Source organism: Schistocerca americana, chromosome 5, assembly GCF_021461395.2.
Source record: "Schistocerca americana isolate TAMUIC-IGC-003095 chromosome 5, iqSchAmer2.1, whole genome shotgun sequence".
Lineage (NCBI taxonomy): Eukaryota > Metazoa > Arthropoda > Insecta > Orthoptera > Acrididae > Schistocerca > Schistocerca americana.
In genome coordinates this window covers 257061148-257080282 of record NC_060123.1, presented here as the reverse complement: position 1 = coordinate 257080282, position 19135 = coordinate 257061148, and the positions used below count along the sequence as shown (strand labels likewise).

General features: G+C 41.9%; 1 protein-coding gene across 1 annotated transcript; it reads left to right on the top strand.

The window, feature by feature from the left end:
* The first annotated feature begins 11430 nt into the window (after nt 1-11430).
* Nucleotides 11431-17938, top strand: LOC124616304 (pro-resilin-like). The gene is made up of 3 exons (XM_047144607.1): nt 11431-11436; nt 15796-16305; nt 17495-17938. The coding sequence occupies exons 1-3, from the start codon at nt 11431-11433 to the stop codon at nt 17774-17776; spliced, it is 798 nt and encodes a 265-aa protein (XP_047000563.1). The 3' UTR covers nt 17777-17938.
* Nucleotides 17939-19135: the final 1197 nt, after the last annotated feature.

Below are 19135 nucleotides of genomic sequence, written 5' to 3'. Positions count from 1 at the left end.
TTCAGCCAACAGATGCCAAACTCTTCTGACCGGTATCACTCCCATGCCACCTTTATAAAGTTACTGGTAACATTTTCGGATGCAGCGATCTTGTTATCTATATGAAATCGGTGAGAAAACAGAGTAGGTGGGGATGGAACTTCATTAAAATGACCCTTTGCGGCCTATATTTAGGCCATTATTAGACAGCACCATCAGCTGAATGTGACGATGCGCACGACGGCCAGTAGCTAAAATTGCTCCCATATTCACCGACTGAGCTCAACTGGCTGCTGTATGCGTCGTCATCTTCAGCTGATGGTACTGCCTGAAGATGGCCTAAGTATATGCTGCAGCCGGTCATTTTAATAAAGTACCATCACTGTCTAGACTCTTTTTTCGTTGATTTTACATCTTAATCTTAGAGAGAATGATTCTCAATCGAATCTCACACCATGTCTCCCAAACACTGATTAGGGAACAATAGGGTTTTCCTGCAGGGAAGTCATGTTACGGATAGATCTTGAATCTGACACATGTATAGAAGATGGATATGAGCGCGGTGTTGCCATTGTTGATTTTTACTGCCGCATACGAAACCGTCAATCACAGGAAATTATTAACAAAGATCTATGACAAAAGACATCCATTTCACACATTTTATGAAATGTGTGCTTCGAAACAGATGCTTCTTCGCTACCTGCAAAACAAAAGGAGCCATTGGGGGATACAGAGGAATGATAACCCCAATGAAGTGTATTAGCCCCATTGTTTATAATATTTATACTAATAACTAGGCAATTAAACCTACAACAAGATCTGCAGTTTGTTTACTGGCATGGTATTTTTTTCAGTGATGTGTAAAGGTTCTCCACTACTACGGACGATCATCGTCGGCGAGTATGGCGGCGACGTGGAGAGAGGCACTGAGGTGTTACACCTTGCGTCATGGTGCGGGGCGCCATCGGCTATGACTTCAGGTCACGGCTGATGATGACTGAAGGAACTGTGACGTCATGGGCGTTCTGCATCCGCGTGTTTTACCTGTTATGTGAAAATGTCATGGCGTCATTTTTCAATAGGCCAATGCTCATCGACACATGGTACGTGTCGCTATGAAATTTTTGCTTGGTGTCAGCGTTCTCTGTCGCCAGCAAGATCCCCATGTATGTCCACTACAGAACACGTGTGGAACTAGTTAAGGGGTCAGGTCCGTCCCAGTGCCCGTATGCAGGACATCAAGGACCAGCTGCAACAGTTGTGGGCCATATTGCTTCAGGGGAGAATACGATGGCTGCATGACACCCTTCCCAATCGAATCCATGCATACATTCAGGGCGGAGGTGGTGCAACGCCGTAGTGATAGGTGGGCCCATAGTGATAAATTTTTTATTAACTAGATTCGAATCTGTAATCACTAAAATAACATCGCACATCCTCTCCACCAGCGAAACTTCATCTCGTTTCTCCTCCCTTCTGGATGCTTTATTTTTATTGTCAGATGGTTCATTATCAAGGCACCGTTCCAAGGTCGAGCAAGAGCAGGGAGATGACGGTAGTAAATTGAGAACTTCTAGCGTGATCCAACTTGGGGCTTCTGTTTCATGGGTACACTGTTCCAGGAACCAAAATTGGTTAGTATATGAGTTATCTGTTATGATGTAACGAGATTACATGAGTTATTTTTCCTCTAATCGCTGTGACATATCAGAATCCTCCTTGATTTGTTTCTCAAAAATGGTTCAAATGCTCTGAGCACTATGGGACTTAACTTCTGAGGTCATCAGTCCCCTAGAACTTAGAACTACTTAAACCTAACTAACCTAAGGATATCACTCACATCCATGCCCGAGGCAGGATTCGAACCTGCGACCGTAGCGGTCGCGCGGTTCCAGACTGTAGCGCCTAGAACCACTCGCCCACCACGGCCGCCATTTTTTTCTCAACCATGCGAATATACATCAGTCGTTGCAGGATTTAATCCGAGAGTAATGAAACTGAGGAAACATACCTGACCTTTTCGAATATCGTCTGATGTCCGATACAGATTCAACGTTCGACAAATGGAGATTTATTGTGTTCAACCAAGCGTTGTGTGACGTTGGGGTTCATCGCACTATACAACAGTTCTGATCAACGTGCGACACTCCACACAGTCACGGTATCCTGTACAGACTTCGTTTCGTAAAGTCAAGTTTGTCAGTACCTTGTATGTTCTTCACTCATGTAGGTCAGAGGAACATGCATTTCTTGTTCCTGTTTAACACTCTTCCGATTCTTCGGAAATCATCGCCCAATTCTGGCATGCAGAAAATAACATAATATGCTTTCATTGATTTTTAGAGTCGAATGTGGGATGGATTTGTCTCTGTGAACAGCCTTTCTGTTCCAACATGATTAGAAGGTTTTGAAGCCTACTCAGTAGATGCTCAGAATCGGAAACGATGCGTGCACTCCGATACAAAATATACTACATAAGTAGATAGGCCAAAACGTTATGAGCGCGAGGTTGAAGGCAGACTTGTGGTGTTGCGGACACGTGATGCGGAACAGGAAGTTTAATGGAGCTGAGAACTACGTGTAATTGTTTTAGCGACGATACGACCGCAACTGGGGAAATCCACTGACAGAAACAATTTTCAGAAAGAGTTCTTTGCTACATTTCGGCGACAGTAAACGGAAATCTCGGAGGCGGCTAGGCTGGTCAGTGTGATGAGCGTCTAAGCAAAGTGATTGAAGTGGGGTCAGGCAACGAGCAGGTGACAAGGTGTTGAGGGTCCACGCCTCATCACAGAACTTTGAGGTCGAAAGCCTGCCACTACATAATGCCGGAAAGGCAGCTATGTGTGGCTGATGAACCACACAGTACATCGCCGGTGGTGGCTCAAGTGTTTCGAGACGCACTGTTCACTGCATACTGTCGAACATGGGGTTCCGCAACTGTCAACCCGCATGCGTTCTCACGTTTAGAAACCGACATCATCAATTACAATTCCAGTTGAGTTGGCAAGGGGTGACTGACTCACGTTCATCGTTGCATCATGCCGAAGGTCATGGCCGGATACGCCTTCATCTAGACGAACAACTGCTAACAGAGCGCCACAGACGAACGTGGGTTGACATAGTATTATGTTATCAGGGACGTCAGCCTGGGCCTCATTGGGACTTTTCATAGTAACTGAAGGCCCGTGATATCTCTGGACTGCTTGAAGATTATTGCGGACCACCTACATTCCTTCACGCTTGATACCTTCCCCAGCAGCATCAGCCAGCATGGTAACTGTTCGTGTCACAAGGCCAGAAATGTGCTACACTGGTTTGTTGAGATGCTATACGGCGACAGTTTAGCACGCACAAACCACCGATCTGTAGTTTACTGGAATTGTGGAACTTGTCAGTAGATGTCTTGCGACACACATCTCCAGAAACCTACAAAAGACCCGATAAATCTTTGCAACACGGGATCGCTGCTCTAATGCCTTTCAAAGAAGGTGGTTATAATATTTTGGTCCCTCACTGATTCATCGTAACAGTATAGTGATAACGTGTTGCTTACTCGATCGGCGAGAGCATAAGGGTGGTACCCATAATATACTAGTGTTGTGTCTATTTTTCTTTGTACTAAAATGTTCACGTAGTGAATATTTAGTTAGAGCAAATTCAATTACAGGTAATGAAACGTAACTAATGAGACATGCCAACAAAAATAGGAGCGATTTTAGGCTCCTACTAACCTTTTTCCGTGTTATTTCATTGCCTCTCCAGTCAAGGCGAATATGGGACGGAAGTGATACGTTGCCGCTCTTCACCCCAGAGCATCAATAAGAAATACAAACACATGTCCTAAAAATAAAATATGTACATATTTTTAAAAACACTTAACGAAGATAGTCACAACAAATAAATAGTAGGTGTGGGGGCTTGTTAGTGTTTTGTGAAAGACACTTTCCACATCATTACGAAACGTAGTATTTATTATCTGTGGAACAAGTATTAGTGTAATGCAAAGTTATGTAATGTAACTTGTTGTGGAAGAATGGCGAAGGAAACACACCGAATGCAGTCTTTTGACACGTAATGACGGAAATGAGAATGGGAAAGGGGGGGAGGGGAGAGAGAATCCGTGACATGGTGAGGATTTTAGAGTAACCTATTAAGGTGGGTGATATCTGGTTTTCATTGGCATAAGATTTGTAGAACGTATAGGTATTAGTTTTGTGGAAGGAGGGTGAAGGGGATGTGCTAGTACAAGTACAGAACCGCACAAGAATTACTAATAAGTGATGAAATGAAACGACAGTGTGACTGATGTCAAAGTTGTGGGGCCTATAGTATATCAGAAGCTTTTGGATGTGGGAAGGAAGACAGAATGATTATCAATAAATGTCTACAGAACCTCAGTGAGATATGGTAGACAGTTACTGAAGGCTAAGTGGAGTGCCTGACGTTAGAGGATTTGGAAGGAATGGTAAATTCTGGGAGCAGTTGTAATGCAGGTCACGTTAACATAAGAGACAACTGGTTGAATTTAGGCTAACAGATATGTAGTATGGTAGGGGACGCAGTCCTCATATTCGACCGGTTGTTACGTTTAGTTTATTGCGGACGTTTCGCTGGATGGTTTGTAGGAGGTCTTTCCCCGTTCATTTACTTTCGTAGGTTAGTCGGAGGTATTGTTGTGTGTTAGCTAATCGGATAAGACAGTTGTGAAGCTGTATTTCTTTGTCATTAAAGTTATCGTCTTAAAACCTCTGTGGAGAGGCATCTTCAGGATCCATCGTTACGAAGTATCTCCGTTTACAAGAATTCCACGCAGTGCTCTTCGAAGGTTGTCGGGAACAAGTGGTGGTGGTGGTTAGTGTTTAACGTCCCGTCGACACGGGAACAAGTCTGAGGTGAACAATATGTTCATCAAAATAGTTTCTCTCAACGACCATTTCCTTAAGTATGCTCTGGAAGCTCAAAATCGGGAGGTAAGATGACGATATCCATGTTTACGCTCAGATCTCGGAGAGCCGTCCTGCCTGGTGTGATTATGGCTGATTTACTACAGTGCTATTACATCACTAGGAAACTTCGATTTCGACTTTTCTACTTTCCTAATAACATCTGGGATGGAAGCAGTCCTCGTCAGAGGTTCCAAGCTCAGTTTCTCACCAGCATCGAGACCGCTGCCTCGTCACTAAACTCTTCCGGGGGATTAAAAACGGTGCTGTGTCATGGTGCATTATGATGCGGTGTGACTTGTTATCCATGACGAATTGTAACTAAATGTTTTGACTCATTCAGATAGCGCGAAAGTAGCTCTACCTAACCAACTTCTACATCTGCATCAACGTTTATATCCACACACATCTACTGGATACCACTGTGAAAGGCATATTAAAAGTACAGTGTGTGCCACTTCCTCTAGCTACGATTGACCCTATTGCATACCCCCACAATCTGTCACACACAAGTATTTTTATGAGTTAAACATACAGTTTTAGATTTATAAACGCTTAAAGCAAGATGACAATACTGAAATCAGTATGAAAACTTTTCAAGATCTGACTCGGTATTTGTGCAGATTTTTTCAGATATTACTTCATTACAGAGAGCTGCATAATTTGCTAAAGACCTGAGGGCACTGTCGATATTGTCTGGGAGACAAATAACATCCAAACAGAAAAAAAGAGACCCAACACACTTCACCTGGGCACATCTGAAGTTGTCTGTACATTAGTCCTTGGTCCTCCATCCAGAACATGTGCGTACTCCCTACCAATATATCGTCAATTTAGCCACAAATTTCATTCAATACAAAATATAATCGTTCTTTCGTTAAAATTGTCGGTGTGGTACTGAGTCATATGTGTTTCATTCAGCATCTCTCTAGCCTACTGCCTAATGATTTTTTATACCTGTTATGCAATAACACCTGCTTCGTTTGGAGACTATTTGTCGTGTACGAATTCATACACACTGGTGAGCCTTGGGAGAGCCAGGCCTGACAAAACTCTACCATCTGGTGAGCAACATGTATGAGACAGGCGATGTACCCTCAGACTTCAAGAAGAATATAATAATTCCAATCGAAAAAAGAAAGCAGGTGTTGACAGATGTGAAAATTACCGAACTATCAGTTTAATAAGTCACGGCTGCAAAATACTAACGCGAATTCTTTACAGACGAATGGAAAAACTTGTAGAAACCGACCTCGGGGAAGATCAGTTTGGATTCCGTAGAAATAATGGAACACGTGAGGCAATACTGACCCTACGACTTACCTTAAAAACTAAATTAAGAAAAGGCAAACCTACGTTTCTAGCATTTGTAGACTTAGAGAAAGCTTTTGACAATGTTGACCGGAATACTCTCTTTCCAGCGAGCGAAAGGCTATTTACAGTTTGTACATAAACCAGATGGCAGTTATAAGAGTCGAGGGACACGAAAGGGAAGCAGTGGTTGGGAAGGGAGTGAGACAGGGTTGCAGGCTGTCCCCAATGTTATTCAATCTGTATATTGAGCAAGCACTAAAGGAAACAAAAGAAAAATTCGGACTAGGAATTAAAACCCATGGAGAAGAAATAAAAACTTTGAGGTTCGCCGACGACGTTGTAATTCTGTCAGAGACAGCAAAGGACTTGGAGGAGCAGTTGAACGGAATGGATAGTGTCTTGAAAGGAGGATATAAGATGAACACCAACTAAATCAGAACGAGAATAATGGAATGTAGTCGAATTAAGTCGGGTGATGCTGAGGGAATTAGATTAGGAAATGAGACACTTAAAGTACTAAAGGAGTTTTGCTATTTGGGGAGCAAAACAACTGGTGATGGTCGAAGTAGAGAGGGTATAAAATGTAGACTGGCAATGGCAAGGAAAGCGTTTCTGAAGAAGAGAAATTTGTTAACATCGAGTATAGATTTAAGTGTCAGGAAGTCGTTTCTGAAAGTATTCGTATGGAGTATATCCATGTATGGAAGTGACACATGGACGATAACTGGTTTGGACAAGAAGAGAATAGAAGCTTTCGAAATGTGGTGTTACAGAAGAATGCTGAAGATTATATGGGTAGATCATATAACTAATGAGGAGGTATTGAATAGGATTGGGGAGAAGAGAAGTTTGTGGCACAAATTGAGTAGAAGAAGGGATCGGTTGGTAGGACATGTTCTGAGGCATCCAGGGATCACCAATTTAGTATTGGAGGGCAGCGTGGAGGGTAAAAATGGTAGAGGGAGACCAAGAGATGAATACACTAAACAGATACGGAAGGATGTAGGTTGCAATACTTACTGGGAGATGAAGAAGCTTGTACAGGATCGAGTAGCATGGAGAGCTGCATCAAACCAGTCTCAGGACTGAAGACCACAACAACAACAACAATAACACCTATTTCGTTTGGAGACTATTTGTCGTGTATGAATTCATACACATTGGTGAGGAGACGTTGTCTACAGCTGTCAGCCGGGCAGAAGCTCACATGTTTAGGAACAAGTAGCACAGAAAACAGGAGATTTACTTAATTTGTATTTCTCCAAATACACGAAGACCCATTAGACACGATCCAACAAGAAATAAGAGTCCAGCTATCGATATCAACAAGGAAGAATTTCGGCGTCCTAAGGACGAACGACGGCGTCGTAGGGCAGTAGTTCCAAGACCAAGTTGGCTGAGCAGCTTCCACCAGCCGTCCTACGTAGCGGCAGCAGAGGAAGCTCATGGTACGGAGTACCTGATTATGTGACTCAGCAGACATACACCAATTGGTCTGCCAGATCACAAGCGGCCACTATCGCCATCCGACGGAAACTTGATATGCTGTGGGGTAGTATCGATAGGTGAGGCCACAATATCCCATGAAGAAATGTTATATTAGAGATATATCTATCCAGTGTTTAGATAACTGCTCTTGTAATCTGGAATCCCAGTTCCTCTATGTGCTTATGCCCGAAGCTAAATATTTGAAGTTCTTCTTGAAATACGACACAACTGCCTCAGTTAAAAGTTTACCAAACAATTAGGTCTACCAGTTTTAAACATGGCTTATGCCAAAAACCATTAAAAATATAAAATATATAAATTTTACAGCCAACCAGTTGCATAAGTTCAATGTAAAAAGTTTATCCTGGAGGACACCACTAAGGATATCATCTTTAGAACGAAGTCACGTATGTCTCTTCTCTGTAGTGATATTTCCTCGCCCTCCTCGCCCCCCAGTCCCCCCGCGCTATATGGGCAGAGGGTGGTCTGCCAGCAGATACAATTTTCCGCTCTTCGGACAATTGAGAGAAAATTTAAAAAATTGATATAAAATTGGACGTGGCGTTTAGCAAAAAGTTGATGTGTTTTACTATGAAAAGGCAGATTGTTAGTGGCTTAAGTTAAAACATAAAAGGTTGCGTCAGTGTTTCATTAAAATATAGACTATGATGAACGGAAAATGAGAGTTGCACACAGTGATATAAAAACAGATAGACAGTTGCTAAAGTAAAATGGAATGGCCTATGTCTAACTTATTAAAAGAGAAACATGGATCAGCGAAGAGATGAGAAAGGAAATAGACTGCCAGAGACCAGGATATCAGTGGAATGTAGCATTTAAAGGTGGTGAGTAGTAGGAGGTTTGTAGGTGGATGTTTGGTGAAGGGATGGGGGAGGAGTGGAGATAGATGTGAGTCTTGAGGAGGCCGTCCAGCGTCTCATTCGCAGTCCTTGCATATTTCGCCGATTGCTCTTTCCTTCTTGCAAGGTTGAACAGTCTTCTTAACAGCCTCCGTTGCAATTTCAGGCTATTGCTTCACCGAGGTACGTTACCGTTCTTGCACTTCTTGGTGATATGACAGTTATTTAAATACAAAGTCACAATGGCTGACGTCATTTTGTCTGAAGTTTCTCCGAGATCTAATCGATTCCTAACCATAGTTTTGTATTGAGATAAGCATGAGTTGAGATCTTTCCTATAAGAGTCCCGGTCTGTTTTCCAAGGATTCCTGCAGGTCATGGTCTGTATAATAGCTATTTCAACCTCAGCAATGAAATACATGTGGTTAGATAAGAATGGCTCCAATGCCACATGCCATTTTTTGATAAAGGTAGCCATTAGAATGGACATTCGCCAGATATACTGCAACGTACCTCGCCAGCAGAACCAGTGGGAAGAGCAAGCGGAACCTGAGGTGTCCCATCCGACGCGCCATATTCTCCGCCAGTGCTAAAACCCTGAAGCAGCATCCTGCGAACTGCTAACCGTGGCCAAAAGCGTCTTCAGATTTCTCGAATTGCTGTTAGCTCCTCCTGCGTCCGCACCCAATCAATCAAAAAAATGGTTCAAATGGCTCTGCGCACTATGGGACTTATCATCTAAGGTCATCAGTCCCCTAGAACTTAGAACCACTTCAACCTAACTAACCTAACATCACACACATCCATGCCCGGGGCAGGATTCGAACCTGCGGCAGTAGCGGTTTCGCGGTTCCAGACTGAAGCACCTACAGCCGCTCGGCCACACCAGCCGGCCCCATTCAATCCACCATAGAACTAATAACTTGCTAATTAAACGTAAAATCACGCACTGAAAGCTAAACCAAGGCTGATACCTTACCGAGCTGTGGAGGTAACTTTTCAAAACAAATGACAACCGTGCTACATGCTGCGCGAAATTACTAAAACGCGAGATTAGTCTCTTAAGTAGAAAAACAAGTGCGGAATTTAAGAATTAAAATACGGAAAAAAACACAGAGCTCTGTGGAGGATCCCTTTGTTTTTTTATCAGTCCACTCAATCTTCAGTATACATCTGTAACTCCACATCTCGTGCACTTCGATAATCCTGTTGTCACCGTTTCCACAGCCCATGAATTACTTCTATACAATCCTTTGCTTCACATGCTTGCTTTAAGAAATATTTTCGGTAAATTAAGGTCCATGTTCGATAATAGTAAACTAGCACTGACTTTTAATCCCACTCCTGAATCTTTCTTGTATTCCTGTAAGTGCTTCTTCCGTGTACAGATCGAACGGTTGGGGAGAAAGAGCGCATCTCTGTCTGGAAACGTTCTCAACGCGAGTGCTTTGTTCTTGGCCTGCCATTCTCAGTTTTCCTCTCTGTTCTTGTGCGTGTTACCCGTCTTTCTTCACAGCTTAAAACTACTTATCTCAGAATTTAGAACATCCTGCTGTCTTTAACTTTATCGACCGCTTTTTAGAGGTCAAATAATCCTATGAAAGTGTATTTTTAAGTTTTATTTCCATTATCAAGCTTAAGTTCAAAAGCACCTCTCCCGCACATTTATCTTTCTCCAAAGCCAAAGTGATCGTAAGAGTTTTTAAATTTTCTTTCCCATTCTTCCGTATATTGTTGATTCCAGAAACTTCGATGCATTAGGTTTTAAGAGGATTACGTGTTAATACCTTCGAGACTTTATGGGTGTGTTTTCTAGAAAATTAGACGGTATGTCGCAAGTCTTATGCTTTATACGCCGGTTGAATAGTCGTTTACTTGCCACTTACCCTACCAATTTTGATAATTCATTATATTAATTTCCATGGGAATGATTGTGCCCCACGACCGTGATGTAATCCAGGACATAATGAAATTCTCTTTCTGTCGTTAATGTCATCTGCATTTTTTATTGCTTTGCAGATCTAGATTTGAAGTAACAATGCAGTGACGATAGCTGCACTTTAAATTGAATTCTAGCTCTTCAAAAAAGAGAGATAATACTGTGACGCTGCCGACCTTTCTGTCCTGGATTTTAATAATTTCGACGGAATGTTATCTACCTTTATGTCTGTCTAATTCTGTCTGTAATCTTGAAATTCTGACTATAATGTTGGATCCTTTTCCTTCCGCACCAACACCCATTCTTTGTCCCATAGAGTCCATACACCTTGTTCCTCTTATACTCTCTTCTCTGCGTTTAACAGTGGAATTCCTTTGTCACCTATTCATCCCCGAGACTTTTAAGCACATCATTATCCGCGCACTCAATTCTACATCACACAACGTGAACCCTCCTCCACATTTTCCTATCACAAGCAGAGTTATGTGCATTTACAGAGAACTATTGTGCAAATGTGGCCGATGATAGCTCTTAATGGTCTTCCTTTTTACGTCATGTAGACAAGGTTCTCGGAAGATTTCTGCATAAAAAGTCAAATTAGACCTGATGACATTGGAAACACGATACGGAGGAAGAGAGAAGAGGAAATTACTAGTAATTTCAGAAGCAATACGCTGTCGTACGTTGCTTTTGGAAAGAGACAGGCCCATAGGGGCGCTTCAGATTAGCTAACAAGGTCGGACAGGGCGCTGACGTAACGGCGGAGAATCCGACACTCCTCTCAAACTGGAGCAGCTGGTCCCAGCCCCTGGAGAAGGCTGGCGCGTCCATGGAGCTTGCGTATAAATACCGGACGGCGAACTGGAGGGGTCACTCGCAGTGCAGCGTCTGTCTCCTACTCAACATGAAGGTAAGACAGCCGCGGAGAGACTCCGACGCCAAGGCACTGATCGTTATACGCTTCTCCCACTGTCAGTACCTGAGGAGGATTCGTAGGTTACATGACCGAAATTCTAATACAGATCACACACAGTTTACATTTTCATATTTTGAGGGCCACATACAGAATTACGTCTTAACCGATAGTCTGAAGATACTAGGGAACTTCATATTCTTCCGAATTCTGTGTAATTTGTAGTCGAATATAGATAGGAGGGGAAACAATTCACTTATTCATTACGTTGCTAAGGATTGCACACACTTAGAAATAAGGATAAGCGGTGATTAAAAAGATTCCGTTCGGGAGCCGCGCAGTCCAGACTCGGTATGCCAATCACACAAAATCTCCGTGAGCTCTGAGACAATCATGCCACAAACGTACCAGGTCGAAGATACCCGTTAGGTAAAATACCGTGTCCTGCTGCGTGAAGAGGTCTGCAACTGCTTGACGCACAATCTCAGCCGACATCAATCATCGCCCCTCCAAGGCATTTTTTTTAAGGGATCGAAGGTTTGATAATCACATTGTGAGAGATCAGGACAATAGATTGGGTGCTCGAGAGTCTTGTTGGCGTAACTACAGCTTTACGATGTTTTCGCTATGGAAGCGTGCGTTATTTGGTAACAACGTTGCCATAGTCTACATTTCCGCATTTACCACACGCACGTCGGAGACAAACAAATGCCACCCTAACCCCTTGCCTACATTTTGGTGCTTTTATACCCGGATCGGTCAGACACTACGTTGCATATACGCTACAGCAACGCGCTCAAACTGATGACAGTCTTATACAGGGTGGTCAGAAACAGTTTAAAAAGCTTGTAAGGGTGTTCCAGGTGAGGTTGTGCACAGACACAATACTTCATAAAAAAAATCGACTCGTTGCGCCGGTTACGAATTACTTAGCACGGAAGTAAGCACATCAGGTTGCTGCGAGCGCTAATTAACGTACTCGCACTCGCAAAAATACGACGATGCACAGACTTTAACGCGTCCCAGGGTTACCACTTGTTCAGACGCTCATTACCGGTTATAAACTGCCTTTCTCGGCAGCGATAAATTTGACGTAGATGAGAAACAGCTACGTTTGTTGGGTTTGACGAAATCGAACAAAGAACACGATTGGTGACACTGTCTCAGGCAGTCTGCTTGAATTTACATTTGGCGACGACCTGATTGGTTAACTTCGATGCTAAATAAATCGGTGACTGTGGAACGTGTTGAAATTTTTTCTGAACAATTAGTTCTTCGCATTACCTTTATAAACTTTTGACACTGTTTTTGGCACCCTGTTTAACGTGAATTGCGGGGAAAATTATAAGAGGTAAAAGCAGTATTTATATTAGTTCACGATAGTAACGAAGACAGATTACAGCCTGGTAGATTGAAACTGAGCTCACCGACAGCAATAGAGGTCAGCGAAGATACGGAACATGTAGATAAAGTAAAATAATGAAGAGGAGGTCGAAAGAAAGTGTCGTCACTCTCTGAGAACTCAAAAGAGAAGGTAGTAGGACTGGCAGGAGATGTACGTGCTTTACAGTTTGATATACAGTAATTGACAGTAACTGCTATTTTTTAGGTAAAAGTTAAGAGCCTGACGGAATGAAGTGCTTCAGCAATTTCTTAAATGGAATGGAGCACTGAATTTGACACACAGGGCACGACAGCCTCTTCCAGGCGCCGACAGTAACAACAGAGAGAACTTGACGAAGTTTGTCTTTTATGGATAGGCAGAACTACGATAGTAGATAAATGAGAAATACTTTTGTGATTATGGTGCGATATTTGTTTACCTTGTCTGGCCGCAACCATGCTAACTGAGCATGTGTAGGACTGATATGGTCAAATGGAGGGAAGTTGCAGATTTTGCGGACAAAAGTTGTGATGGTTTATGACGTCTTTCATCGTGACTGTGTCAAGCCCTCAGGTATTTCACTGACAATAGTTTATGGCTTTCGTCATAATTATAGCTCCGATATCTCTGTAATTCAGTTAACTCTCTCTCTCTTTCTCTCTCTGTATGTGTCAATGTGTGTGTATTCCGGTCTAACCCGTCTACAGCGTGCCCCCCCCCCCCCCCAAAAAAAAAAAAGAAAACAACACCGACAAACTTGAGGGACAGGTCCTTATACAGAAATAAGCAAAAAATAATCTAGTAAACCTAGGCTGTGAAATGCATGCCTTATGAGCTGCGAGCTCTTGTTCATCTACGCTACAGTGAAACACATGCTTTCTACTGAACAAGTGCTCATAATTTTTAAGGTATGCATCTTAGAGCACATGTTTACTAGGCTTTTTCCTTGTTTTGGTGCAGACTACCTCCTCCCAAAATATGCAAACTAAAGAGCCCACAGTAGAAGAGTTGTATTTCACAGTATCGAAGATGAACAAGTGCTCATATCTCTTAAGGTATGGGCTCTAGAGCCCTTGTTTACTAGACTTGTTTTTTGGGACACCCTATATCTGCTAGTGAGTGTTTAGCTATTTTGGAAGACAATGAATAGTTGTCCGTAGAAGATTCTACACGGAAGTCTAAACTCAAAACGAATGTAAATTCCATAGCACAGCATATGTGCAGTTTCAGTTTCATACAGTCTGACAGACTCTGTCAACTGCGAAGTAAGAATCTCTGTTATTATTTGACATACTAACAGAGATTTCGCAGTTGATTGAGTCTATTAGTCTGTATAAAGTTACCTTTACCGTAAAGCACAGAGAAATATATTTAGTGCTGCAGCAGGATTTCCGTGAAACTGAGCACATTATTACTTGTGTCGTTAGATTTTTTATGAAACATTAATCTTAAGTCCTCAATTTTTCTATTATCATAAAAAAATTGTTTGTAGTACCATTCAGTTGTGTTATACCGTAAACGAAAGTCTGCCGATACTCTATAACGTACTTTTTAAGTAAACCACTGTTTGGTTAATGCCTTTTTTCCACAATGATTTAATTAATAGAGCTACATGGCCACAGACGCTTCTCTAAGTTTATCGATGCAATGAGAAGTTAACAGAAACACTGAGAAGTTTAGAACTTTTTTGTGCACAATATATTTTATGACGTACTTGAACACTGATAACGATGGAAAGAGTACTGACGGTATTTTAAGTAGCCCAGTAGAGAAAGGGAGAAAGACATTATTTAATCTCTTACATTATGGGTATGTAGTAACATAGCACTTTTCCAATATCTATCGAAATTTCCTCAGTTACTCATGGTACGAGTTCAAGTCGATCACAGACAAATGCAGTAAGACTCTGTTCCTTTACAGACGCAACTACAGAAAAATTTTTCCCGTTGGTGTTCTGTAATTCACTAGAAGTCAAAACTATAGTGGTCACAAAACGAGTAATTGACTTCTAAGGGAAGTAAATACAAGATTTTATAAACAGAACAGTTTGAAGTGAAAATGATCCGCCAATGCTTGCTATTAGTTTACTAACATATACCATTCCTGATTTTGATGGATAGTCACTTAAAGTGACACCCATTTGTCGAATTTCCTTTGAATCATGTGTCATTCTCACTAGATTGAACATTCTACTGCTGGTTAAAAACACTAAGGCAAGAAAATATTTATCTTGTTAACTCTAGGGAATGTATTAAATTCAGACTGCAAGCACCTTATAAACGAGGAAAGTTGTCATGTGGTTCTCAAACAACACAATGCAGGTAATCCACTGGTTACCGTTGTGGGCTGTTTGGTGGAACCCCCCCCCCCCCCCTTCCCCCCGTAGTCTTCTGAAGTAAATTTGACAATGAAGCTCTGAACTAGTGACGTGCCTGGTTAATGGAATTATGTTAGTTTACTGTCTATTGTCCAATTTAGTTGTCTACGTCCGACATACACATTTACATTATTACTCTGCAATTCACAATTTAGTGCCAGACAGAAGGATCACTGAACGACTCTCAAGCTAGTTCTGTACCGTTCTATCCCAAAGAACGTGCTCGAAAGGCAAACATAAATGTTACGCTGCGAGTTCTGATTTTTCTTATATTAGTGTGACGATCATGTCATTCTATGTGGGATCAACAAAATATCTGCAACTCTGGGGATAAAGTTGGTGGTAGAAATTTCATGTGAAGATACTGCCTTAACGAAAACCGGTTTTGTTTTAAGGATTGCCACCACAGTATTAATAATAAAATAATGATTGTCATATATGAATGTATACCATGTAAATTACTATTATATACACAGGTTCCCTTTAACAGAACATGTTTCCTGCGCATCATTATTTGTATAAAATTCTAACATTTCAGTTGTAGTAGACGGTTGTAATGACGTATGATAAACGGACAAAATTTGTCTTTTCACAGGTGTACGTCGTCCTGTCAGCGCTCGCTCTGTGCGTCGTCGCCGAGCCGCCAGTCGACCGGTCGTATCTGCCTCCCAGCTCTGAGTACGGACCTCCCTCGGCCTCCTCTCTCAGCTCTCAGTACGGCGCCCCAGCAGCCAATGGCCTCAGCACTCAGTACGGAGCTCCTGCGCTGACAGGCGCTGCTTTTGGCCGCTCAGGCGCTTCCAGCCAGGGTCCAGCGGCTCGTGTCTCCTCTAGCTTTGGAAGCGCCTCCTCCAGGAGGTTTGGAGCCGGCAGGAGGATCGGAGGTGGTCTCTCCACTCGCTATGGTGCTCCTTCGGCGGCTGGCCGTACCATGGGCTTCGGCGGACTCGGCCTGTCCACACAGTATGGCGCTCCTTCTTACTCTGGTGACGCGCTCTCCACTCAGTACGGTGCGCCCTCTGGTAACGCTGGTGGCCTTTCTCCAGTGTATGGAGTGCCCGGATACGGCTACGGTCGCGCTGGAGTCCAGGAGGATCCACTTGCAGTAAGATTCTCTTCTGTTTGTCATAACGTCTCCAATTTGTAAATTTTCCGATGTCTCATATACTGATAGGAGTTATATGCTAAACAAGAAAGAAGTTACGATGAAATGTTAAATTTACGTAACTAAAATGTCAATAAGCAGTCAATGGAGTATGCAGTGTTTAGTGCAGTTTTGTGAATAGAAATCCTAATCATGTATGATGTGTTTTTATGTGACACATAACATTCATTTTTATCATTAACTGATTAAATAACTTCCTTGGTGAAATTGTTGTAGTCACCTCCAATTCTCTTCCAAGGTGGGGGATCTATATCATATAATAACTCTTTACAAAAACTCATAATGTGTTACTGGAGAGAGATGCGAACTTCAGTAAAAACATAAAAATTATTGCCTGAGGAATTGTTAATATTTCAGTATAAAACGATTTATATCGCTGTCTTTCACATTCATAAATATGTCCTCACTGATCTACAATTAAACACTGACTTCCTAAACATTGCAAAATGAAATTTTTTCTGTCTTTCACATTCATAAATATACCCTCACTGATCTTCAATGAAACATTCACTTCTTCACATTCACATTCAATGAAAATATTCACTTTCTAATGAAGGCAATACTTAAAAAAGGAAAATCTTGCAGTCAATGTTGTATGCACTGTATAGTGCATCTTTGTGAATAGAAATCCTAACCACATATCAAGTATTTTAAACGATTTCTTTTTACTATTTTCATGTCTTTCAAAATTGCATCTTCACAATAAAGGGAACAAAACTGGGTTATGGTCAGAAGCATCAACGACGTAAAAGACTAAAAATTAAAGATGCTGTACTAAGATCGACATCTAGAGTGGCGTTAACATATATTCAGCACCATACATACCTAGAATAAATATTTGTTGATTTATGGTCATGTATACCTCCCTTTGTCGCAGTTAGTAATTGATTTGCTCTTCCTTTCAATGAAAATAAATTTTAGGCTAGTGCTGATTGTAGGAAATGCTGCAGAAATGATGATTACTTAAAATTTATTGAAAAGCCATTTGAATACATTATTACTTATGGTAGCCATATTAGAATATCTGGCTTTCAAACGTTAAACAATTCAATTAATTAAAACAAATATACTTACTAACCAGCTGTTAATGTGGAAAAGCACCAAAGCAAAACTATTTTTTTCCGACCAGGAGCCGGCCAACTACGAGTTCAGCTACTCAGTGCAGGACGGCGAGACGCTGAGTGACTTTGGACAAGAGGAGTCCAGGCAGGGGGAGAGCGCCCACGGCCAGTACCGCGTGCTGCTGCCCGACGGCCGCAAGCAGATCGTCTCCTACCAGGCGGACGAGGGCGGCTACAGGCCCACCGTAGAGTACCAGGACACCGGACTCACCGCCTACTCCAACGGCGGATTCGGCTACGGCAGGGGGCGCGCTGGATCTGGAGCTGGAAACGGTGGATACCACTACTGAACAACTACTGGACTGTTCAGAATGACGAAACTAAACGATGCTGCCATCTAATGCACAACGTACGAAACTCATTCTAGAGACATATAGATATAGTATTTATAAAGAATGGATGTTACATTGCAGATCATAGAATGAATGTTTGATGTATGTATCTCCATTAGAGCTCAGTACGTTTTGTATTTTGTGTATGAAAATGAATGAATTGTTCTAAAAGTCAGTTATTCTGATCTCAGTTTTCCCTGCATCTTGTACGCCATCATAGACTTATATTATACACACTTACATTCACAGCATATATATTTTATAGCAATCGGTGACAGCACAAAAATGAAAAACAGTATATGCAGAAAGTTTCATCTGCCTCTTGATAAACTCCCTTAGATATGAGGGCTTCATGCATGTGTACTACAGATTTCGGACGTCGGTTGCTCTTCACTGAAAATTTCATGAGACATATTTGTAATCAGTATGCAAATCCCAGAACAAGATTTTTATTCCATACAGCCATGCAGATGACAGTATATTAGAAAAGTGTTAATCTCATATAATAAAATAAATGAAATGATAGTATCTATTTTCTAAGTTTGAACCACTTTCCTTTACAATCAGTTGATGCTCATTACTGTTGAAGACAGCTAGCTTAATCATTGCTTCCTCATTCTTTGGGCTGTTACTGTCAGTATTTGCACAAACTCACGACGACAGAATGCAGTGTACATTGTGAATAACAGTTCTTTGTAAGCCAGGTTTAGCAACTGGCTATGAATTGCTTTCTGTAACGGGTAGCGGAGGTCACGAATGTCTGTAAAATGACTGAAGTCGTCAGAAAGCGAAAAAACGTTGTTCTGTAATCATGTCACCTATATTGTGAAGTAGAAGTGGTGGAATGAAACGTTTCGCACTTAATTCAGTACGTCACACTGTATGAATACAAAATAGTACAGTCTGCGATATTCCTGAGCTGGTGAGAAACAATGACTAACATCTGGAGCTGCGAAAACAATCGTTGAAATTACCATCATGCTTGGTAAAATTTGAAAGATCTTTTCCTTCCAGTGTAGGGACCTCAGTGAGCCCAAATCGTATGCAAGAAATAATAATTTTAATTGCTTCTTTTGTGTTTCTATTAAAGATATTACAGCATTCATCATGCCTTGCACATATTTTTGATTGAAAGATTTTAATAGAACATTCTTGGGAGGGGGCGATGAGCACTGACGCCACGCTCAGTCACATCCCAGATGTGTTCGATCGGGTTCAGGTCTGGCGAGACGGCGAACCAGCACATCAACTGAAACTCGCCCCCGTGCTCTTCAAGCCACTCAGTCACACTCCTGGTCATGTGACATGGGACATTAT